This window comes from Blennius ocellaris (genome assembly GCF_963422515.1).
Source record: "Blennius ocellaris genome assembly, chromosome: 9".
NCBI lineage: Eukaryota > Metazoa > Chordata > Actinopteri > Blenniiformes > Blenniidae > Blennius > Blennius ocellaris.
In genome coordinates, this window is record NC_137658.1 from 4,406,709 (window position 1) to 4,427,519 (window position 20,811).

The 20,811-nt window shown below is 43.8% G+C and overlaps 2 protein-coding genes across 3 annotated transcripts; one reads left to right on the forward strand and one right to left on the reverse strand.

Annotated features, from left to right (window-relative positions):
- The first annotated feature begins 734 nt into the window (after positions 1 to 734).
- Positions 735 to 5,050, forward strand: zbtb33 (zinc finger and BTB domain containing 33). The gene is made up of 2 exons (XM_080502049.1): positions 735 to 869; positions 1,973 to 5,050. Exon 2 carries the CDS (start codon positions 1,975 to 1,977, stop codon positions 3,853 to 3,855), a length of 1,881 nt encoding a protein of 626 aa, XP_080358175.1. The 5' UTR covers positions 735 to 869; positions 1,973 to 1,974; the 3' UTR covers positions 3,856 to 5,050.
- Positions 5,051 to 5,406: 356 nt separating this feature from the next.
- Positions 5,407 to 17,622, reverse strand: tmem255a (transmembrane protein 255A). Of its 2 annotated transcripts, XM_080502050.1 has the most exons (10): positions 17,427 to 17,622; positions 13,077 to 13,219; positions 12,205 to 12,267; positions 10,925 to 11,014; positions 8,646 to 8,711; positions 8,428 to 8,513; positions 8,186 to 8,257; positions 7,691 to 7,853; positions 7,436 to 7,582; positions 5,407 to 7,035 (listed from the first exon to the last, which is right to left on the reverse strand). In XM_080502050.1, the coding sequence occupies exons 1-10, from the start codon at positions 17,506 to 17,508 to the stop codon at positions 6,889 to 6,891; spliced, it is 1,059 nt and encodes a 352-aa protein (XP_080358176.1). In that variant the 5' UTR covers positions 17,509 to 17,622; the 3' UTR covers positions 5,407 to 6,888. The 2 variants fall into 2 exon arrangements, with proteins under 2 accessions (XP_080358176.1, XP_080358177.1); XM_080502051.1 differs by lacking the exon at positions 8,186 to 8,257.
- Between the last annotated feature and the right edge of the window lie 3,189 nt (positions 17,623 to 20,811).

The following is a 20,811-nucleotide window of genomic DNA, read 5'->3' on the forward strand; positions in this document are numbered from 1 at the left end:
ACACTGCTGATTAATTGTTCTATTAAAAAGCTCTATTGTCGATAATAGAATTATATTTCATATGAGTTCGTAATAACAAACTGAGAGTGGTGTATGTCCACAAGAAGGATTATCCACCTACCATGTATCTGAGCGGTGTTTAATGATATGACCCTTACATTTTCCATGTGATATAGCGCCCCCTGCTGATCTATTAATTCTATAGGAAAACCGCACGTTTCCTCCCCCGTTGACGCCTCCAAAATGATTCAATGATTCAACTTTCTTGAACAAAATAAAGATCTGTACCTTTGTTTTGGCAAAATAAATATATACATTTTTAACTGGTTTCTGATACTTGTGGTATTCACAGAAAGAACAGAAATTGACATTAAGAATTTCCCTCAAAATCAATGATGTTAACAATTTAGACATCTCATTAATTGCTTTAAAATGAGTTTATAGTCTATTTTTCTATCCAAAAATATGTCTATTTCTCGTTTGATTTGATTTCAATGTGAAAAGCACAGATGAATATGTTTGTGATCGTTAACCTGTAGTTTATTCACGCCCTTTTGACTGCTAATAACCCCACTATATTTCTGTTTGTTTGTTTGTTTTTAATGTTTTGCTTAATCCTTTTGTGATGGATCATTGCATGCTGCTACCACTGGAGTTTGTAAACGTTCTTGTTCAATTAAAAAAAAAGAAACATCTTTTCAGCTTGATCGCTCGAGCGCGCCCCCTGGTGGTGGCTTTTGCGCACGGTCCGGGCGGAAGTGCTGAGGCTGTCCGCAGCACTTAGCTTTTGTTTGAAGCCACATAAGTTCAATAAAACGGCAGGTGGCTGAGGTCCTGTGCAGTCCGGGCGAACAGCATCACGGCTGCAGGTAAAAGACGCGATCTTCTATGGCTGCGGTAGCAATCTTAGGCGTTTTATTTTTTCAAAACAGCGGTCTGTGAGCATTGTGAAGCTAACGAGATGCTAATCAACAGGCCGCATTCATTAACGAGGCCCGGCTACCTTTGTTAGCATGCTAACAGCAGTGTTTACACTTTATTACACAACAATTACACGTTCACCTTAATCTCTTTGACGTCCAACTGAAGCTCGATTAATGCCTTTCGTGTCTCGTTTGATGTCACAGGGGTGTGAAAGTTGATATCGTTGATAAACCTGACAATCGATAAGCGAGCGTCTTTTCTGGGGATACGTTTTTGTTTGTGTTGACCAACAATTGTTTGTGTTGCTTTGAATGCTGTCTCTGCCCTGAGCATCGCAGGTCTCTAGAACCTTACTAACGTCTAAGATATGGATCCAGAAAATTCATTACATAAGCACATTTATACCCAGAGGATTAAAGTGTTATAAATGACAGAAGTGTGTCTTAACAGCTTTTTAACGGATCTTCAATATCATTTATCACAGACGCTCCTTAATTAAGTGGTAGGGTTATCTCCCTTTTGTCTGTGTAATTGTAAATCTAAACAAATTAGTTGGTTAAAACGCGATTAAGAAAAACATTTAACAATTAATTCTAATGAATACTTTAAAAGAGATTCCTGCCCTGTTGTGCCAACATTTCACGTTTTTCAGGCTTTGCTGTGAGATAAACTGGATTGCATTCAGGTTCTCTGCTGCTGTTGCCTTTCACCACTCCTGACTAGATTAGTCATTCTGTTTATTTATTTTAAGTCAACGAGAAATATTAACCTTTGTTTCTTGGATTTTTCTGTTACGAGTATGTAACACTAGTAAGTAAAAACTAACCAATAAATTGACAAATATAAAATATTAAAAGTCTTGACAGCGTCAGGTTTTCTTTCCTGCAGTGGTTTGTAACTGTTTGAAAATTAAAATGATGCAAGTTGAAGCCAACTCCTTGAACTTTATATATGTATGTCCTGTCAAGTGCTATTTTAATGTCGTTTTTTTCCCCCCTGTGTAATTAGATGCATGAATTTTTTATTTTATTCTTTTTTCTCTTTGCAGACATGCCAAATCTAAAGCTGATATCGGCGACTGACACGCAGTACGCAGCCACCGTGCTGAAGTCCATGAACGATCAGCGGAGCCATGGATTGTTCTGCGACGTCACCATCATCATACAGGACAAGAAATTCCGAGCTCACAAGACCATCCTCTCTGCCTCGAGCACGTACTTCCACCAGCTGTTCAGCGTGGCCGGACAGGTGATCGAGATGAACTTCATCAAGCCGGAAATCTTTGAGCAGATCCTCAACTACATATACAGCTCGAAGCTCTACCGGGTCCGCTCAGACATGCTGGAGGAGCTCATAAACGCCGGGCAGATTCTGGGGGTCAAGTTCATCGCTAACCTGGGCACGCCGCTGACACATGTGAAGGGCCTGCCGGGTCTGTCCAAGGAGACGGAAGACAAAGGCGACGACGCCACGGAGACGATGCCCGTCATCACCGAGAGCTTCTCCATATCTGCGGAGGAGTTCAACCAGACCAAAAAGGAGGAGGACGACGACGACGACGGCGAGGACTCGGACAACGACGTGATGTTCGTCTCGCAGTCGGACTCTCAGACCAGAGCCGCCAGCCAGAAGCCCGTTGAGATCATCAACTTGGACGGGGATTCGGAGACGGTCCCACCGAAGCCGAGTGCCGAATCGACCGGCGACGCCGTCAAACCGGACGCAAAGAACGCGACGCCGTCGAGTTCGGACTCGGCAAAGGCTCCCGCCGTCGCCTGCACCAACCCGAGCGCGGTGAGCAGCAGTCCGCTACGCAGCCCAGACAGCAGCTCCAACGTCGCTTCCTCCCCGGCGCGAGTCTCATCGGGAAGTGCCCCCGCCACGCCGGCCCGACCCGGGAACTTCACCCCGGAGCCGTCGAGCGCCTCTCACTCCTGCGAGAGCAGCGACTTAATGGGCGTCCATAAGAAGCAGGTATCGGCGTCGTCCCAAGAGGGGGATTTCAAAATAAGACTCACCGACGTTCACGCAAGTCCATCAACTCTGACTAACATTCCCAAACCGGCCGTGACGGCGAAAAAGACGGTGACGCTCGACACGGCCACGGAAATCGATTCCATTTCGTCGGGGTGCAAAGTGTACGCCAACATCGGCGAAGACACGTACGACATCGTGCCAGTGAAGGACGACCCCGGCGAAGGCGGCTCGAAACTCAACAAGGGGAAGAGGTCGATGATGGCCACGCCCCTGAAGCCCTTTGAGAAAAACCCGGTGCCGGTGACGGGCGGGCCGAACAAGAAGAAGACCAAGTCGGAGCTGGAGGACCACTACGAGCTCATCATGGACGGCAAGACGTTCTACGTGTGCATCGTCTGCAAGCGGCCGTACGTGTGCCTGACGAGCCTCCGCCGCCACTTCAACACGCACTCCTGGGAGAAAAAGTACCCGTGTCGCTACTGCAATAAGGTGTTCGCCCTCGCCGAGTACAGAACTAAGCACGAGATCAGCCACACGGGGGAGCGGCGCTACCAGTGCCTGCTGTGCAACGAAACGTTCCTGAACTACCAGCTGCTCTCCACCCACTGCAAGCAGGCGCACAATCAGGACCCCAGCGGCAGGAAGGCGAAGGAGGACAAGGACAACAACCTGTACCGCCTGCTGCCCTGCAAGACGCTGCAGATGAAGTCGTACTCGTGGACTACGGACGGGCTGGGCCTCCCCGTCATATCGGAGGACGGCAGCCTGCATCACATCCCGTCGATGGGCAACGCCGTCAACTCGTCCGCCCAGAGCCGGATGCTGAGCTGGGACGACGCCTTCGTGGAGCCCGGCGCCCTCATGCCGCCGGACGCCGCCGCCCGGCTGGAGTCCGGCATGAGCCACCCGCCGCAGAGGGTGGAGTTTGACTTCGATATACCAGAGACGTACTGAGCGGCAGACGCTGCTCCGTCTTGTGCCTTTCACGTGCCCCAACCCCCCCCCCCCCCCCCCCCCCCGGTTTCTGTTTCCGGTTTTCATGTCAGATCAGACGATGTCTAACTGTCGAAGGTGTCGGTTCAAGGTACGGTCGCATTAAGTGTTTCCACGGTAGCGAAGAATACTCTAGTCAAAGTAGCTTTGGTCGAATGCATCGACTGAATGCACCGCATCATTTTCATCAGTTCATGTTACTAATTTGATTAATTCCCGTCAGCTTCGTTTTATGTTTTTCTTTTCCTCCCCCAACCATCGCCATTTACTGGGTTTTAAATGTCTCCATATGATCGTTTATTACGTCTGGTCACAGTAAAAACCCTGCAGTGTTGCACTCAAGAGGCTCCCAGCTGAACGTGGCCACCAAAAACAGGAAACCCGACGCTCAAGCCGCCGGCGCTCGGCTTTTGATTGAAGCTCCAGGAAGCGAGCGGATGGAAGCGTAATGTGACCGTACCTTTTTACTCGAGTTCCTCCGCTTTTCTAAATGGCAGACGTGGAAGCTTAAAATCACAACAGTTGGTATTAATGAATCAATAAATGCCCACGGTGGTGTAAGGAAGCCGCGGAGGCATGGATCTGCAGTATAAAGTCCCGTTTCCAGTGTTTCCAATAGTATTTAAGTGAAGATTGCAGCAGCAGACGTAAAAAAAAGAATTTAAATGTGACGTCCCCCCCCCCCCTCCACTGTGATTGCCTGCGGGTTTTTAAACGTATTGACGGTGAGAAGTGTGTCGGGTGAATTTTAAATTAAATTCACTTGTGTATGAAATGATGTAAATATGAACTGAAATTTATTTTTTCAGTGTGTCGGGTCTTGGGGACAAAGTACGTTTTAATTATTTAATTTGACAGATTCTTGTCCGGTTTTGTTTGAACACCCTAGTTCATATAAGTTTTTATTTTATTTTCGGAGACATTTTAATGTCTGTTATTTGTATCTAAAAACCTGCTTTGTCACGCAGAACAGAAGTGATGATAATTGACTTGAGGTTGAGGATCTTTGCAGCCCAACAAATAGCACTTAGCTTGTCTTTTTTTCTTTTTCTTTTTTTTTTTGCTGTAATGTTTTTGTTTGTTTTTCCTTTTCTTTTCTTTTCTTTTCTACTTTGTGTTTCCATTCGTGTTAATGGTCGGTCAGTACAAGTGAAAGTAGTGCTAACATGGGACTCTATTCCGTGTCATCAAATGAAACCATTCAGGGTTTGTTTGGTCAATAAACAGATTAACAGCAGGGTGTTGTTGACTGTTACGTGTTTATTTTTGCTCCGTGATCTGATGCTAAATAAATTCACCGTCATCAGCATATTAACTTCTGTTTACTCATTGCAGCGTCGTCTCCCGACCATTGTCACTGAAACACCGTATGACGAAAATAGAAGAACAGACTGACGAAACGCACTGTGTGAATTCCACAAAACAACCTTTAATGGCAAGACGACCAAAAAAAAAAAAAAAAAAAAAGGAGCCGACTCTCCATCGGCTCTTTAGAATGTGTTTGTCTGAAATGATAAAAAGCAGTGAAGAAAACCGACCGGATTGTTTTTGAGAAGGTTCACGATTCCCCCGCGCCTTTTCTCTTTATTTATGTATTTATTTTAAAGCATCTGCCACCCCTGATCAGTGAATCCAGCACTGTTCACCTCTGCTTTTGGCCCCGTTTTCACGACAACGAATACAAGTGCATCTGTAAAACATTCTTCACTTTTTTTTTTGGGGGGGGGGGGTCCATTTACATGACACCAGTGTGCAGAGGCACTGTATCCACAAAGTTTTTTTTTATCCCGGCTCCCAAGGTGGAAAGATTATTTCACAGTCGCTATTATTCCCTCCTGCAGAGACAGCTGGAGGCTATGAGCTCTCTCACTGCGCATGCGTACACCCCCCTCAAATCCACTTGTAAACAAACATGGCGGCCGTAGTGGTATGACTCATGGTCCGTATTCTAGTTTTATCGTCCATATCAGTAGTTTTATAGTCGAGACTCACCCCTGATAGCTTCCGATGCGTCGTCAGTCCACACAGATGTCGGGTGCTCTCCATTTTTGTTTTCACGTTTATAGCGTATTGTTCTCTGCACACGTCTGAGTGGTTTCTTTACAAAATCAAGCAACAGCGCCCTCGAGTGGCCCGGCAGACTGACTCCCATCGCTGCAGTGTAAACTCACTTTTTTTTTTTTTTTTTAAGGGATTACGTGTCACGTGAAACGTCCTGTGAACGGGACCTAATGTTCCCTCGTGACGACACATTGAGCTCCTAGATGTGATATTACTGCTACTTACAAATGAAAAGAGAGAGAGAGAGACGTTTGTGTATGCGCTTACCTGTTTTAAAGCTTGGAAGCGGGGAAATAGAACACGTTTCATTGTTTTGGCCTCAACCCCTACTGCATGGTGTAGATATATCGTGTTTGAATACCTCAGGCCTAACCGCTATACTGGATATCATACTGCTGTACAGACGTTATGTCATACCTGCCTTTAATAATTGTACACAGACACGATTAACTGCTACAGAAACTGAGTGCTCGGGCCTACGACTACACTTTTGAATTATTCTAGCGGTTCCACGTCGAGGTGAAGACACCGAAGCTTTTGGTTTTGCATTAATCTCACATATCAGTCCAGGTGAGGATGATGTTTTTGTGTTGACCATTTTTTGCAAAAGGTGAAGGTAAAGCTCAAGTTGCAGGAGAGTTGTTTTTTTGTTTTTTTTATGTGTGTGTGTGTGTGTGTGTACAGTTGAGTCCAGCAGAAGTCCGTTTGCATTAAGGCAGATAGATGTGTAAACAGTCCTGGCTGTGAGCAGGTCATCTCCCTCTCCGTTGTGTGTGTGTGTGCACTCGCACGGTGTTGGCATGCTCTGGCGGCCATTGCTGTCCTCCTCCGCCTTCTTTTCTATATCACAGTGAGGGGAAGAAGAAAAAAAAAAAAAAACTACCAAAATGCCCGGCTCAGCGTCCCGACAACCTTCCGGGAGTCTCCCTTCTTTCACGGGCTGTACGGCGGCGGCTTCTCGTCGGGATGGTTGTGGGGAGGGGAGTAGCGTGGGGGGATCATGGTGGGCCACAGGTGGCTGGCGCCCGACTGGGAGTCGTCCGAAAGGCCCGAGGAGTCGGGGAACAAGTAGGAGCCCGGCTGCAAACGGGAGAGCATTCATTTTAACGGCAGCTGGTTTTAATCACTAGCATATTCATATTGTCTTTAAAGCTCTCAGTGCTTTTTTTTTTCTTTCACTTTAGTGCATTTGTGTCTGCTTTGGGTGAAAATAATGTGAATGCTTGATACGATGTAGTCGTATTATGGGAATGTATATTGCAAATGTTGCTTCAGGATTTCTTTTGATCGGTTTCTTTGCGCATTTAGGCAGTTAAACCCTGATACCATAACTACAAATTTAAAAAATTGCATTAACAAGGAGACATTTTGAGTTTCTGTAAATTTTTCTACTAGACTGTGAAATTTCTGTGCCTTTTCTGACAGAACGTGAACGCGACTTCCACGGTGACAAACTCGTGCTGAACGCCGCAGCGTGTACCTGCAGGTCGTAGGCGGTGTACGGCGGCAGGCAGGGGGCGGCGTGGCGGTAGGAGTTGGCCGACGTGGCGGGCGTAGGGCGCGCCACTTGGACCGGAGCGGCGATGGCCTCCGGCTCAGAGCTGCTCTCCGAGGCAGCAGACGGCGTCTGGCGAGAGACGTTAAAGCGCAGATTTGCTTTCGGATCGATCGACACCATTGAAAAGTCACGACTGTATCGCCACGATAAACACTCTACGCCGTTCGCTGGACGCACCATGTCTTTGAAGCCCCCCAGCACCGCGGCGGTGATGATGCCCAGGAAGAGAGCCACGATGTTGAGGATGGTGGCGGACCACAGCAGGTGGTAGAGGTGCACCACGTCCTGGCAGCTCTTCACGTCCGTGTACTCATGGTAGCCTCCGATCACCTCCACACGGCTGCGCCGGTCGGTGGGACAAAGAGGACGGAGAGGGAGGGGGGAACAATCTGCAGTCAGGCCTCAAAAATCACTGACAAGAGTTTATTTTGAACTATTATGTCAACAGGACTCAGAGAGGTGGTAAACAAGCCGTGACTTTTGTTTTTTTTGCACTGTTACAGATGCTAAAGAGCTGAGAAGAGTGAATATGATTGAGGGTTTGAGTGAATAAACATGCAGAGGATATGGTGCTGCAAAACACATTTCTATGATATGGGGGGTTGGGGGGGAGGAGGGGGATATGAGTTGATCAATAATGGGCATCATCGGTCTATAAAAGAGGGGACCTACTTCCAAATCATGGATGATTTCCTAAACTTTTTCAAAACATCTTTATTCTGAAGTCCCATAAGAGGATGTTCTCTGAAACAAAGGTTAAAAAGAACACAAAGAAGATTCTTGTTCTAATACAATTCAAGGCTGAAAGTCTCCCACAAGACGCCCCCGAAAAGCACACATCAAACATCACAAGCAATCACAAGCGAGTCAGGGAGGTATGTGTAGGTGTGTGTGTGTGTGCATGCTCGACTCACTTCCCGCAGTTGTAGAGTTCGCAGCAGTAGCAGGTGTTGCTCTTCACGCGCAGGTTGCAGGAGGTGCGCGACGTCTGGCAGGGCACCTGGAGGTCAGAAATCATGACATGTGCCGTCTCTCTGAGCTCTAGATTCCTCGCCGGCGCGCCGGCAAGGAAACCGGCTTTTAAACGTCACGCTTGGTGAAAAAAGGCTGAGTGAAACTGCAGTTTTCTTACGTCGCGGTCGGACGACGACTCGCTGGAGTGATAGTCGCAGCGGCCGGCGTACAGCGGCCCGAGGTCCTGCAGGGGAAAGACAACCTCGTTGACGTGGCGTCGCCTTGTGAGCAAAACTCAAAATATCCAGCGATAAGGAGGACGACGGCGCCGCCTTTCACTGAGTTAACGCTTCATCTGTTGGGTTTGGAGCCATGAACCGAGTGCATGTGAAACGTCATTACGTCACGACCCAAATTGTTATAAAAATATAAAGCAGTAAAACCCGAAATGTAAGAACTGGTCAATAATGTAAAAAGATTGAACAGGAATTAAAACGTCATCTTAATATGTTTAATGTTATACATCATTTTAGTAATGATTGGAGAAATAGATTACAGATTATTGAGAACAGAAGAGCATAAATGACGTGGGCAATACATAAATAAATTACAGAATCTGTATATAGACATACGTCTAAATAAATAGTCCAAACCATAAATCTTTGACTCACTATGTTGCAATGAAATTACAACCAACTATTACAATATAAAAAGGTTTTAAAGTGTAACAGCGTCTTGTTACATTTTACATTATATTGTATTATATATATTACATTACATTTTATAACAATTAACAAATATAAAATGCTACAACTGATCACTGTTTCCAAAATTATTAACATTAACATTACTAACTACTGTTTATCTCCATAAGAAATACAAGGCTGGACTCTTAACAGGCCCATGAGTTGAAATATCTGTTAAGTTTCTCGTCGTCATTGTACCAATGGTGGTTTTACACTAAAACATATTTCCTGAACTTAATTTACACCTACAATAAATTCACATCTGAAAATGTACTTAGTAAATTCAATAGCAGCATTGAGCTCCACTTCATTGATTCTCCAACTGAGTGTTACATGAGCTCCCTCTAGTGGTACGAGGAGGAAAGCCATGGCCTCAAATTAAATCAAAATACATCAATATACACCGCCAATGCTTATCCTGTGAATATTTGTACTGATTAACATTTCTACCTCAATTCATTTTAGTTTAATGGCTGGTATTTATATTTTAATATATTGTATTATTTATATATTTTGTGTTGTTATTGTTAAAAAAATCAATAAAAACTGAATTACAAGAAAAATACATCTATATAAAACATGAAATTAACAGTAATTAGTATAGTTACTTTATTTGATGGAAAAGCGTTTGCTGGAGGTGCTGCACTTAAATGTTACGATGCTTCTCCTTTGTTCTGTTTATGGCAAAAACCATCCTATTAATGATAAATATGTCTCTTTCTGAACTCTGCGAGATTGGCTCCATGCATGCGAACTTATCGGAGTCGATAAAGCTTCTTCTATTTTTATCTTTATTGTGAAAAGCAATAAGCAGAGCAACGAGGCCCTTTTGGGTTCATGTTTCACTTCTATGTTATAAAGTCACTTTTTCAAACGATGTTTGAAACAGCCCATCTTGATATCCTCTTGTATGCTCCACAGTCTCGTCTTACTCAGTAATCGAGCTTAATCCTATTTGTCTGCTCTTCCAGAGACTTGCACGAGCGTCAAGATGGTTAAAGGAAGAAAAAAAACACACAAAAAACCAAACACTCCAGATGCAAATCAACCAGTTTACACGTAACGACACCCAATCAGCTCTATGAATTAATGACAACGGCCCAACATGCATTTAATTCTGTTATCTGAACTTAACGTGCCCGGAGGGGGAAAACCAAGCAAAGAGTGTGATAACGCACTTAAAATCCTGATAAACACGCAACAGATGAAACTGCATCACGTTGCTGCGCTGCACTTTCCTCCATTCAACACTTTTATCACTCGGAGTCCAAAACACTGAGAGGGAAATTTCCATTTTACATTTCACTCACACCACCGGGTGTGTAATGATGATCTCATTTTTCTTTTCTTTTTTTTTCTTTTTTTTTACTCAGCCCATACATTATTTCAGCATAATTGTTTTAAGAGTGCATTAGTGGTTATTTATTGTTTCATGTACTTTGCATTTAGAGAATAGTTTCCCTCTACCACAAAATATATGGTTTCTCTGGAACAGGGTGCGGCAGCTCTCTCTCTCTCTCTCTCTCTCTCTCTCTCTCTTTCTCTCTATCTCGCTCGCTCGGCCTTCCACATAATGAGCGCTTAAGTTTTATTGTACGTCTTTAATGGGACAGGTATTGATTAATAAGTTTTGCCATTGCATAGCACTGTTGTTCATATCCATAATTTATTGGTTAAGTTAAATAAGCGGAGGCTTTTGGGGGATACTCACGATGTGCCTCGCTGCAAAAACCCCGTCGACTATCGCGCAGCAGAAGGCGGCCACCACTCCGAAGCTGATGAAGACGATGGACGCCACGAGCTGCGGGGGAGGAAAACATCGGCTTCACGTGTTTGCGGCGGGCTTCAGTTGAGACGTTACCTGGTTGCACCACGGTGAGTGCCTGAACCCGTGGATGGTAAGAAAACCCTGACCCTATCCCTGTGACTCCTCCCACATTTACACTATCGGGCACATCTTCCCAAGATGGGCTTGTGTGGGCGGAGCCAGTCCAGCTCGCACGGACACAGCAGATTCTGAATGCAGCTCCTGTGATCCAATATTCAAATGGATGAAAATCAAGGAAAAGCTGGATTTTTGGGCAATAAACTTTGGATACAGTGTTTGTGGACTAACGATAACGAGAGAAAAGCTAAATAACAGGAAATTGTTTAAATGTGTGAAAGTAAGTGCAAAATAAAATCTGAATTAAAGCAATCAGAGCACACGTTGCTGCTGTCGTCTGCTGTCTCAGATAAATATCGGCTCAGACTGAAAGATGCAAGGATCAGATCAGTTCACAATGAAGACCTTCGTTCTCCACCGTCTAGATTTATTCAGGATTGTTGGGGATTTCTGTCACTGGGAAAATTAAATATTGTAAATGTAATCAACTTTTCATAAATTATGTCGGCAGCAGTTGGCGCGGTACGTTGGAGACTCCGGCATTTAGAAAATGTGAGTGACGTGATCAGTGTTTGTGTGTAATACGTGTCTGGAAGGATAAGTTTTATGGGCGGCGGAACTGTCACCAGTCAGGCTGTGAGGCGGCGTCAGCACATTCTCCCTGTGACCAGACTTTCTGTGGAGAAACGGGAGCGTGGCGCCGCCGCCCGGTCAGCTGGAACACCCCCACCCCCCCTCGCCAGGGAGCCAATCCCTGGGAAACGGCGTCACGCCACCGGGTCATTCTTCATGCCAGCTCTGACAGACCCCCCCCCACCACCACCACCTGCTCTGCTCCTCTGCAGTTTCCTTCCTTCACATTCCCATGCAGACATCTGTCCTCCTCCACTTACACCCTATTTCTATTTCTGGCTGCATCCCCACTCCAGTCTGGGAGAGTTGCTCAACATGAGCCTCCTTAAGACGAGTCTGCCGCCGCCGCACATTGTCGCTTGTAACGCGGGGGGGGGGGGGGGGGGGGGCGGGGGGAGGGTTGGATTGTAGTTTAAACAACGTGTGGCGGTAAAGACGATCTCAATGCACAGAGATCTTATGAGTCCTCTTACCATCTGCCTCTTGTTCTCTATCAAATGAGCACCAATGATTCCCAGAAAAGAGCCGAAGCCCAGCTGGAAGGAGAGAGAAAAGGACCGTTACTGCGTTGATATAACTTGGTTATAGCACAGCTTTGCATTGCGACGCACTGTGAAGCAGGAATTCAGATATAGGCAACATCTACGACGTCATTTCAACAATTACCTTCAGTCATAACAACTTATCCCATTATCATCCTTCATCCTTTCACACCTCCAATAGTCTATTATTAGTGTTTTTTTCCCCTGCTGTAATCAAACATAGTCACCAGTAGTTTGCTTCTATAATTTAATTTTGTTCTGTATTATTTTTCTTTTTCACTTTTGAGTGGAACTTCATAATCAGACGGAGGCGTCTCACAAGCAAAAGAAACAGCTACTTATCAACAATAATGGTATAATCATTCCTCGGGCCTCTATTAAAAGTCCTCGTTTTAAAGTTTCAGCTCCTCAAATGATGTTTTAATGAGTTAAACGGTGAACCGCTTTCAGAAATCCAACTCCTTACGTAAGGCGGAGGGGCTGAGAGCCGAAAAGAAAAAAAAAAAAAAAAAAAAATTCACGGACTCAGACACTTTGCCTCGCTCGGCGTCTAATGACAGCGGTGCTGAATAATGAATGTGGCGGAAAACGTGGCCCTCGGAGACCTTCGGTAATGAAGATCATCAGGAACCGAGAGCGGGAAGAGCTGAAAACACTCTCGCCTCGCTGATTATGAACTCTGACAGCCAACAGGCGTCTGTGCGTGTGTGTGTGTGTGTGTGTGTGTGTGTGTGTGTGTGTGTGTGTGTGTGTGTGTGTGTGTGTGTGTGTGTGTGTGTGTGTGTGTGTGAGTGTACACTCACTATGAGTCCTGAGTAGTAGCCGCCCACTGTGATGTTCTGCGTCCTGGTCGTCGCCGCCAGGCCGAAGATGAGTATGAGCACAGACACGATGAGCAGCATCACCGTCACGATGATGGATTTCCTCTTCCTCCTCTTAAAGGACCCTGCGAACGCAACAAGCGACAACATTGCGGTCACGTGGCGCCGTTGGCCATTCCAGGAGAGGGCGGGCGACCATAAACCAAGTCCAGGCCGTGACATCGTGGGAAGTCGTTACGGAGACGGGCGACTGGAGTTACGCCCCGCTCTTTAAACGGACGGGCGGTTCTGTCGAGGGACGTCGGGGGCTCGCTATCAAAGCACCGGCTGCTTTTTAAGTCGCGTCGAGTCGCTATCTCTCTCCTTGTGTCGTTTTTTTTCCTCCCAAGGATGGAAAAAAGAGACCCAAAGTGCCAGGAGGTGAAGCGAACATGTGAAACATCCGAAGGTCTGATGCAGTCGCGGCTTCACGGCCACGTCCATTCATGCTGGATATTCACAACAAACCACGCGGGTCAAAGGTCACCCACCCACCCCCAGCCGTGGGACTGTTCTCTCTGCCGCCAGCAGGGCGGCGTTACCGCAGCCTGAAGACGAACAGAGAGGATAAGGAGGAGCTTCTTCCCTCAGGCTGTCTGCCTGCTGAAAGATCCGGCAAATTCCCTTGTATATTCCATTTATTTGCACTATTTAACACTGGCCTACTCATATTTCTACATCTATTTATCTTTTGTGTACCTGCATTTTCTTATTTTCTTTTCATTTATCATTATTAATATCGCATAGTATGTCATTTTCATTATGTGTGTTCTTGCTTTTTTTTTTTTATTTCTATTCTTCCATCCCATAAAAACTGTCGTTTTGGTACTTAAAACATTCCACTGCACATTTTACAATGTAAAATCGTTGTTTGTGACAAATAAAGGCCTCGACTTGACTTACGTCTGTTGTGTTTTAAACCTCAAAGCACATATAAGAAGCCCATCCACCACTGATACAATTACATTAAAGAGGCTTTCTATATTGATCCATGTCAAAACGTTTGAAGGCGGGGAAGCCGCAGCTCTTCAGAAATAGCAGATTAGATTTAACATTATTTCAAAGACAAGGCCAAAGTTACTGTATATATATATATATATATATATATATACATATATGGGTATAAATGCAAATTAATACCCATCTGTAGGTTTCATACAATACATACAAAATACAGTTTAACTACACAAAATCATGTTTCGAGGAGTGAAAAGTTACCATACAACAATCTGTTTTTTTCAAATCACGACTTTTCAAAGAGGCGATGGAATATGAATCGCCTGTACCGCCAAATTTTAAAACCTGGCGAGGTTGAGCCTCATAAAGTGAGAAAGGTGGAGACGTCATTATTTCCTCTCACGTATTTGTTACTGCAGATTCATTTTGTCACCGTCACTACAGGCCTGCAGAATGAAGGACATCGCTCTGAGACTAATGACCCAGAAAAACATGTCTGCAGAACAAGCGGGACGACAACAGTAAAGATTACACCGTCACACTGCCACGCAACTATTTTACACAACCGGACAGCCGACAACAAAAAGAACGTGATGATGTTTATATTGTTAATTGATTAAAGGGATTCTCAAATGATTTGCTGCAATAAAATGTTAAAGAAAACTGTTGTTGCCAAAGAGTTGGAACGTCAGAGCAGGATATGTAGTTTACCACATTTAAAAGACAAGTGAAATTAGTCACTTTTTATGAAGATGTAATAGATTTATTTTTACTTTTAAAGAGGAAATGACTGGGGGAAAAAAATCAGTGACACTAGAAAGTTCTGCTCAGAACAGCGATTCCAATCTTTTTTTCAATAAAACTGGGAAATAAAAATGCAACCATGTTCAACTGAAGCATTTTGTACCTGAACTGAACACAGATGTGATTCCACACGTCTGAGAAGAAAACTCCTTTGATCACAACAAAGAATTTTTCCAAATGGCTTTGATGAAGGTACTGCGACACCTTGAGCCTGAATACACCATGCTGATAGAGGCTGGTTTTCTTTTCTTTAATATAATACTTGACTCGCCTTTAATAAACCTGTCGTTAATTCAAAAGAGAACTCAGCTGTCAAGAACATCCCGACCTCAAACCGCCCCCCCCAAAAATGATGTGGACCTTTTTGTTTTGCCCAAATATAAGCGGACGCACTCATTCTCCCAAACATACAGAGACACTGTCGTCTCGCTCTGCAATCAGAGGTTTTTTTTCCAGGTCTGATTCTAAAAAGTGTCCAAATATGACTTTTCCTTGAACGTGACAGCCGGCAAAGCCTCGGCCCTCCACTGCACTGACATGGAGGCTCCGTCCTCGTACGTGGCCGGTCCATTAGTCAATCAATCCTCCATTGCTGCGTAAAGCTCTTAAAAAGAAAAACACTTTTCTCATGCATTTTTCACAAGGTACAAAATGTCTGAAACAAACTTACAGTCTTTGTGACATAACAGCCTCAAATGAGCTTTTTATTTTCTTCTAAATGGTAAAAAAATAAATAAATAAGCAAAGTAAAGTTAAAGATTGAGCATCATAATGTGTCTCGAACACAACATATTGAATCTGGTTATTGTCTGATCCTCATAAAGGTCAAATAAACCCAACAAAAAACATGAATAAAGCTTTGTTTATAAACCAGACGATGGTTAATTTATTATTCTTATGACCAATTAAGTAGAGGAGGGTTTATAGATGCTCCCATGTTCATCCAACATGTTTTTACTAGAATAGTCAGTCAATGAAGCTCAAGTTTTAAATGTTCAAATCAAATTCACTAGAGAAAATTGTGTCCTAATCCAACATGAACACATCAATTATATCATCATGGACGAGGAAACCGGAACATATTCACTTTCATCACGAATCATGCAAAAGTGGAAATAATCCATCTTAGCTGTTCGTGAAACATTATGTTCCGTTGTATCTATCGTTACACAAACAATTACTCAATGTGTCACGTTGTGTGATGTTCTGAAAACGTGATATAAACGTTGTAAACAAGGAGGGTCACATGTAAGGCCCATGAAACCAGCCTGTTGGAATGGCTTGGTTGGTAGAGCAGCTGTCTCCCAGTTGGGAAGGTTGCAGGTTCAATTCCTATCTCCACCTGCCCGCGTGCTGAAGTGTCTTTGAGCAAGAATGTGCTCCCACTGGAGTGACAGCATGTTGCATGGCAGCAGGCTGTGTGAATGTGATAAAGGATGTAAAGTTGCTCACACAAATGAAAAGCAAACAAGTGAAGTCCATTGACTTTGAAACAAATTTTTCACCATTTTAATATTAAAGTGTCATTAAAATTGACTTTTTGTACTTTGTAATTGATTATACTGATTTCCATAAGTTCTTTTTTTGGTTATTTTTTTCAAAAATATTAGATATTTTCATCACATATACGCTGCACCACAACAAAGAAAAACCTAACGGTTATTTTGACAATATTTCACCAGTTCATGTCGCTCCTGAACTCAAATGTGTTTGACACCCTTGGTTTATACCAAATTGCCCCCCCCCCCCCCCCCCCAAAAAAATTTTTTTTTAATAAAAATAAAAATAGGAACAGTCCATAACTCAAAAATAAAGAAATAATCAATCATCACTGAGGAGCAAATACACCATCCACCCATTTACTATTGGAGTCCATTCACGCGCGCGCGCGCGCGCACACACACACACACACACACACACACACACACACACACACACACACACACACACACACACACACACACACACACGTTTATGTTGACTTCAAATCCATATTTCCACTTGTTAATCATCCACACTGTCCTAACAAGTATGGCCATATAAAAGCAAATAAAACAAAATGAGTCTTATAAATAATAATTATAATAATTATAATAATGGACGGATGTCTCGTTCCAGGAGCGGATCGTTTGTATCGTCGGTGTTTTTGTCGGTGGTCGAGCAGCGCTGAGGCTCCGGAGTCAAACCTCCAGGCTGCCCTGGTTCGTGGTTATCCAACTCCGCCGCACCTGCAGTGACGCGCTGCGGCCTGGGCCAGGAAAACACGCTCCGTGCGTTGATCCGCTATTATCACACAATCACACTGTTATTGATCGCACCTGTCACACGCGTCTCGCGCGTTCTGATCTGACGCGCGGCGCAACTGGACAATGAAAATGAAGCTCTTTTTTTATTTATTTATTTATTTAATTTATTTAATTTTAATCACGCATTAGGAAATCGCCGAACCGAGCGCGTGAACATAAATTGATGAAACCTGCTGCAGCCGCGTTGACCTTGCACGAGCACGAGCACGCGCGCACGCAAACCTACCCATGCTTGTTTCGGAGAGCGTGAGTCCGCTGGATTGGAGGCTGTGAGGAGGAGGAGGAGGAGGAGGAAGAGGAGGAGGCATGTCCCGGCGCGGTCCCCGGTCCCCGGTCCTCGTTGCGGGTGATAACAACAACAATCACGACTCCCTGCGGCGCGGTGCGGATCTGACGGCGGACGGTGGCGAGACAACACGGGGCGGTGTGTTCAGGGCCCTCCGGCATTCTTTGAGTCCTCCGTCCGTCCCGGAGCCCGAACGCGCCTCGAACGCATCCCACCCCCCTCGGTGTCCGTCCTCTCCCGGTCATCCGGTCGCTGCTGCTGCCGCTGCCGCCGCCGGCCGCGTGTGCGCATGTCACACCAGTGCGCTGGAAACCGAGTAATCCCGTTACTCTCACACAGCCGGGAAAACGAAGCTAGATTTTCCTGTGTGCGCCTGAACGTCACACTGGTACTTCGAAGCCCCGTTGTCCAAAACTCGGTTATCTTTTAACCGCGTGTTATCTTAACGTTAACGTTAACGCACCTGCATCTTAACAGAGTGGTTACCTCTGGATGCCAGTTCAGCAAGGGAAGAATTAGTCCATTCTACTGTGGACTAAACTTTGATATAAATCAATAATCGAATGAAGAGTTTTGGAGAAAATAAACATGATGTGGAAGAGGAAAGAGTACCGAGTTGTCCACGTGAAAGCTCATCGTTGTAATTAATTATTATTTGGAGTTTACCTACTTAAAGATTTGGGCAGTATTTACTATATAGTGGATAAATGCTGCATTCTAATGCATTTTGTGACCTGTGGTGAATATTGACCGAAACAAACATCAAACATGATATGGAAGAAACATATAAATTTCAAATCACATAACCGAATCAATATAAATATGTATGGAATATATTATATATAATGTATATAATATATACTGCATAAAATGTAACTTCAGAAGCCAAATTTAGTTCAGTTTCATCTGGAGTGGCTGGACTGGTAAAATATTGCTATAATAATCTTTTAATGAAAAATTCTGCTGCAAAGTACAGTGAAGCATTAAAAAACAACCAAAAAAACCACATAAGTCCTATATAACCTCTTTGCTTGGTGGTTTGTGGTGCCGGAGTGGGGCCAAGTGCAAGACTCTGCTATGAAGGTGGAGAACCTCCTGCTGCAGGTGGAGAACCTCCTGACCTCCTGCTGCAGGTCTGGTTCGCCTGCTGCACTGCAGAGGAACCAAAGGAACCTGCATCGGGTTGTGAGGGCGGCTGAGAAAGTCATTGTGACCACACCGCCTCTCCTTCAAGACATTTACAGCGGCAGACTCCAAAAGATGTCCACCTCCATCTCCAATGACCCCACCCACCGTGGACACCACCTGTTCGCCCCCCCTCCCCTCTGGTAAAAGATACCAGGCACGACCAGGCACTTTCTATTGCTGTCACTGAGGTTGCTGTCCAAACATATCATGAAAGAATATTTGTTCTTACTCATCATAAACATCATCATTACTAACAAAAGCATAAACCACAGGCACTCAGGATCAATAGCATTTTTATATGGTGAAAGAAAATATATACTATAACTTCATCTTGAACCCTCATTGTGAACTAAAGGAAATTATTTTCTTTCCGCAGCCTACATGTTGTAATAGATGCATAATTCCCAGTACTATCTCCACTCCTTCAAAAATAATACTGTGAATTACTGGACTGGACTGTAGCCTCAGCCTAAACCAGATATGTGGTAATTTAGATAATTGATGCACTGCAGTCCCTGGTCTGTCTCTCTCCAGTGTAATGTTTGTAATAAGTGACTGGAATGAGATTCATAATTTCTCTGCAAGTCTTTGTTGTGAATAACAGGAAAACATCTTTATAATATATCTGGATGAGGTCCTTATGGACCAAAATCCAAGATGTATCGGAAATGTTTATGTGCTCGTGCCAATACTGTAATGTGATATTGTTTTATCCTGCGGTGTGAATAGAATAGAATAGAATGGAGGTGCTTTATCAACTCGAAGGGGAAGATTTCTAATTGAGTTGAATATTATCATTATTATCGTTATTATTATTATTATTGTGATTATTATTATCATTTTTATTGGATGCAACTGAATCCAGCCAGAAACTGAAGCACAAAACAACAAATACTGATCAAAAAACACATTGGCTAAACATGTAAAACACACAAATTGCAGGAGGTAAACATGAAGCGATTTAAGAAAAGGTGAAATCTAATAAAAATAGCAAAATATACATATATTTTTTTTAAAATGCAGAAAAACATCCTAATTAATTTCAGGGAGTAGAACAACCCAAAAAGAGATCCATTCATCCTTCTTCTCTGTGATTGAATCCATTCAGGGGAGCAGATGGTTTAGATATTTACACGTACCTGTGTGATGCTCAGAGAGGGAATCAGTTAGTTTGGAAGTTTTCTGTGACGTTGTGTTGACTCAAAAACCCAGGAAATATAAATCAGTACTGGGTTTGGATGATAGCTTAACCATTTATCCAGCAAGTTTTATTTAGTGGGTGTGTTTACACATCTGGTAAGCTTTGTATGATTTGACATTTAAATATTTATGTGTGTTTTATTAGCACTGTTTCCTTATTTACAGTATTTAAGTTGATGTGTTTATTTGTTATTTTGAGACCTGGCGTGTGTCATGGTATTTTTTTCCACTGCTGTGTGTTTTGAAGTGACTGATGGAGAAAGTCTTTAAGGTGTCTGTCCACCGACTGGGCGACGAGCGCCCCCTTGTGGTCCAAATACAATGCTGCGTTCAGGACCCATCCTCAGCTGGGACTGACCACTGTGCCCTGAAACCTGAAGTTGGATGAAACTGAAGCATGTTTGCCAACTTCCATTTGTCAACGGTAACTTTTATAGTTTGGCAATCCAAACATGGAGGGTTTTTTTTAGAAGTTGTTGTATTTTTTTCTCTCCTGGGTGTATCAGTGGTAGAAAACCCTTGCTGGTACTTCCCGAAATGGCCTGAGAATCGCTGGAATACATACTCTGCTGGAAACCCTTAAAGAAATCTGGGAAAATATCATCTGAGGAACAAAACTGGTTTCAGGAATCTAAATCCGTAAGACCTGACAAAGTCTCATGATCTTACTGCATGTCACAAAGTCTCAGGTGCTTCTTTAAATTATCACACATACTTTATTTTATTTTATTTTATTTTATTTTATGTATTTAATAAAATTTTGTTTTATTTTATACAATGCTAGTAAATACATAATCAAACTTGCAGTTATATGTGGATCTGTGGAGTTGTGACAACAGGTGACATGAAAAACGGGCTGTTTTGTCATCAGTTTAGAAATAATTTCAAAACAGAAATCCACCAAAATTATTTATTTTCACCAAATTGGACACAATTA

Bases quoted from the DNA above. Each gene is read 5' to 3' on its own strand.
- zbtb33 (XM_080502049.1), top strand. From the start codon at position 1,975: ATGCCAAATCTAAAGCTGATATCGGCGACTGACACGCAGTACGCAGCC.
- tmem255a (XM_080502050.1), bottom strand. From the start codon at position 17,508: ATGCCTCCTCCTCTTCCTCCTCCTCCTCCTCCTCCTCACAGCCTCCAA. The intron at 12,268-13,076 runs GTGAGTGTACAC...CTCTCCTTCCAG, and splicing joins GCTACTACTCAGGACTCATA to CTGGGCTTCGGCTCTTTTCT. The intron at 8,258-8,427 runs GTGAGTCGAGCA...CCTTTGTTTCAG, and splicing joins GAACTCTACAACTGCGGGAA to AGAACATCCTCTTATGGGAC.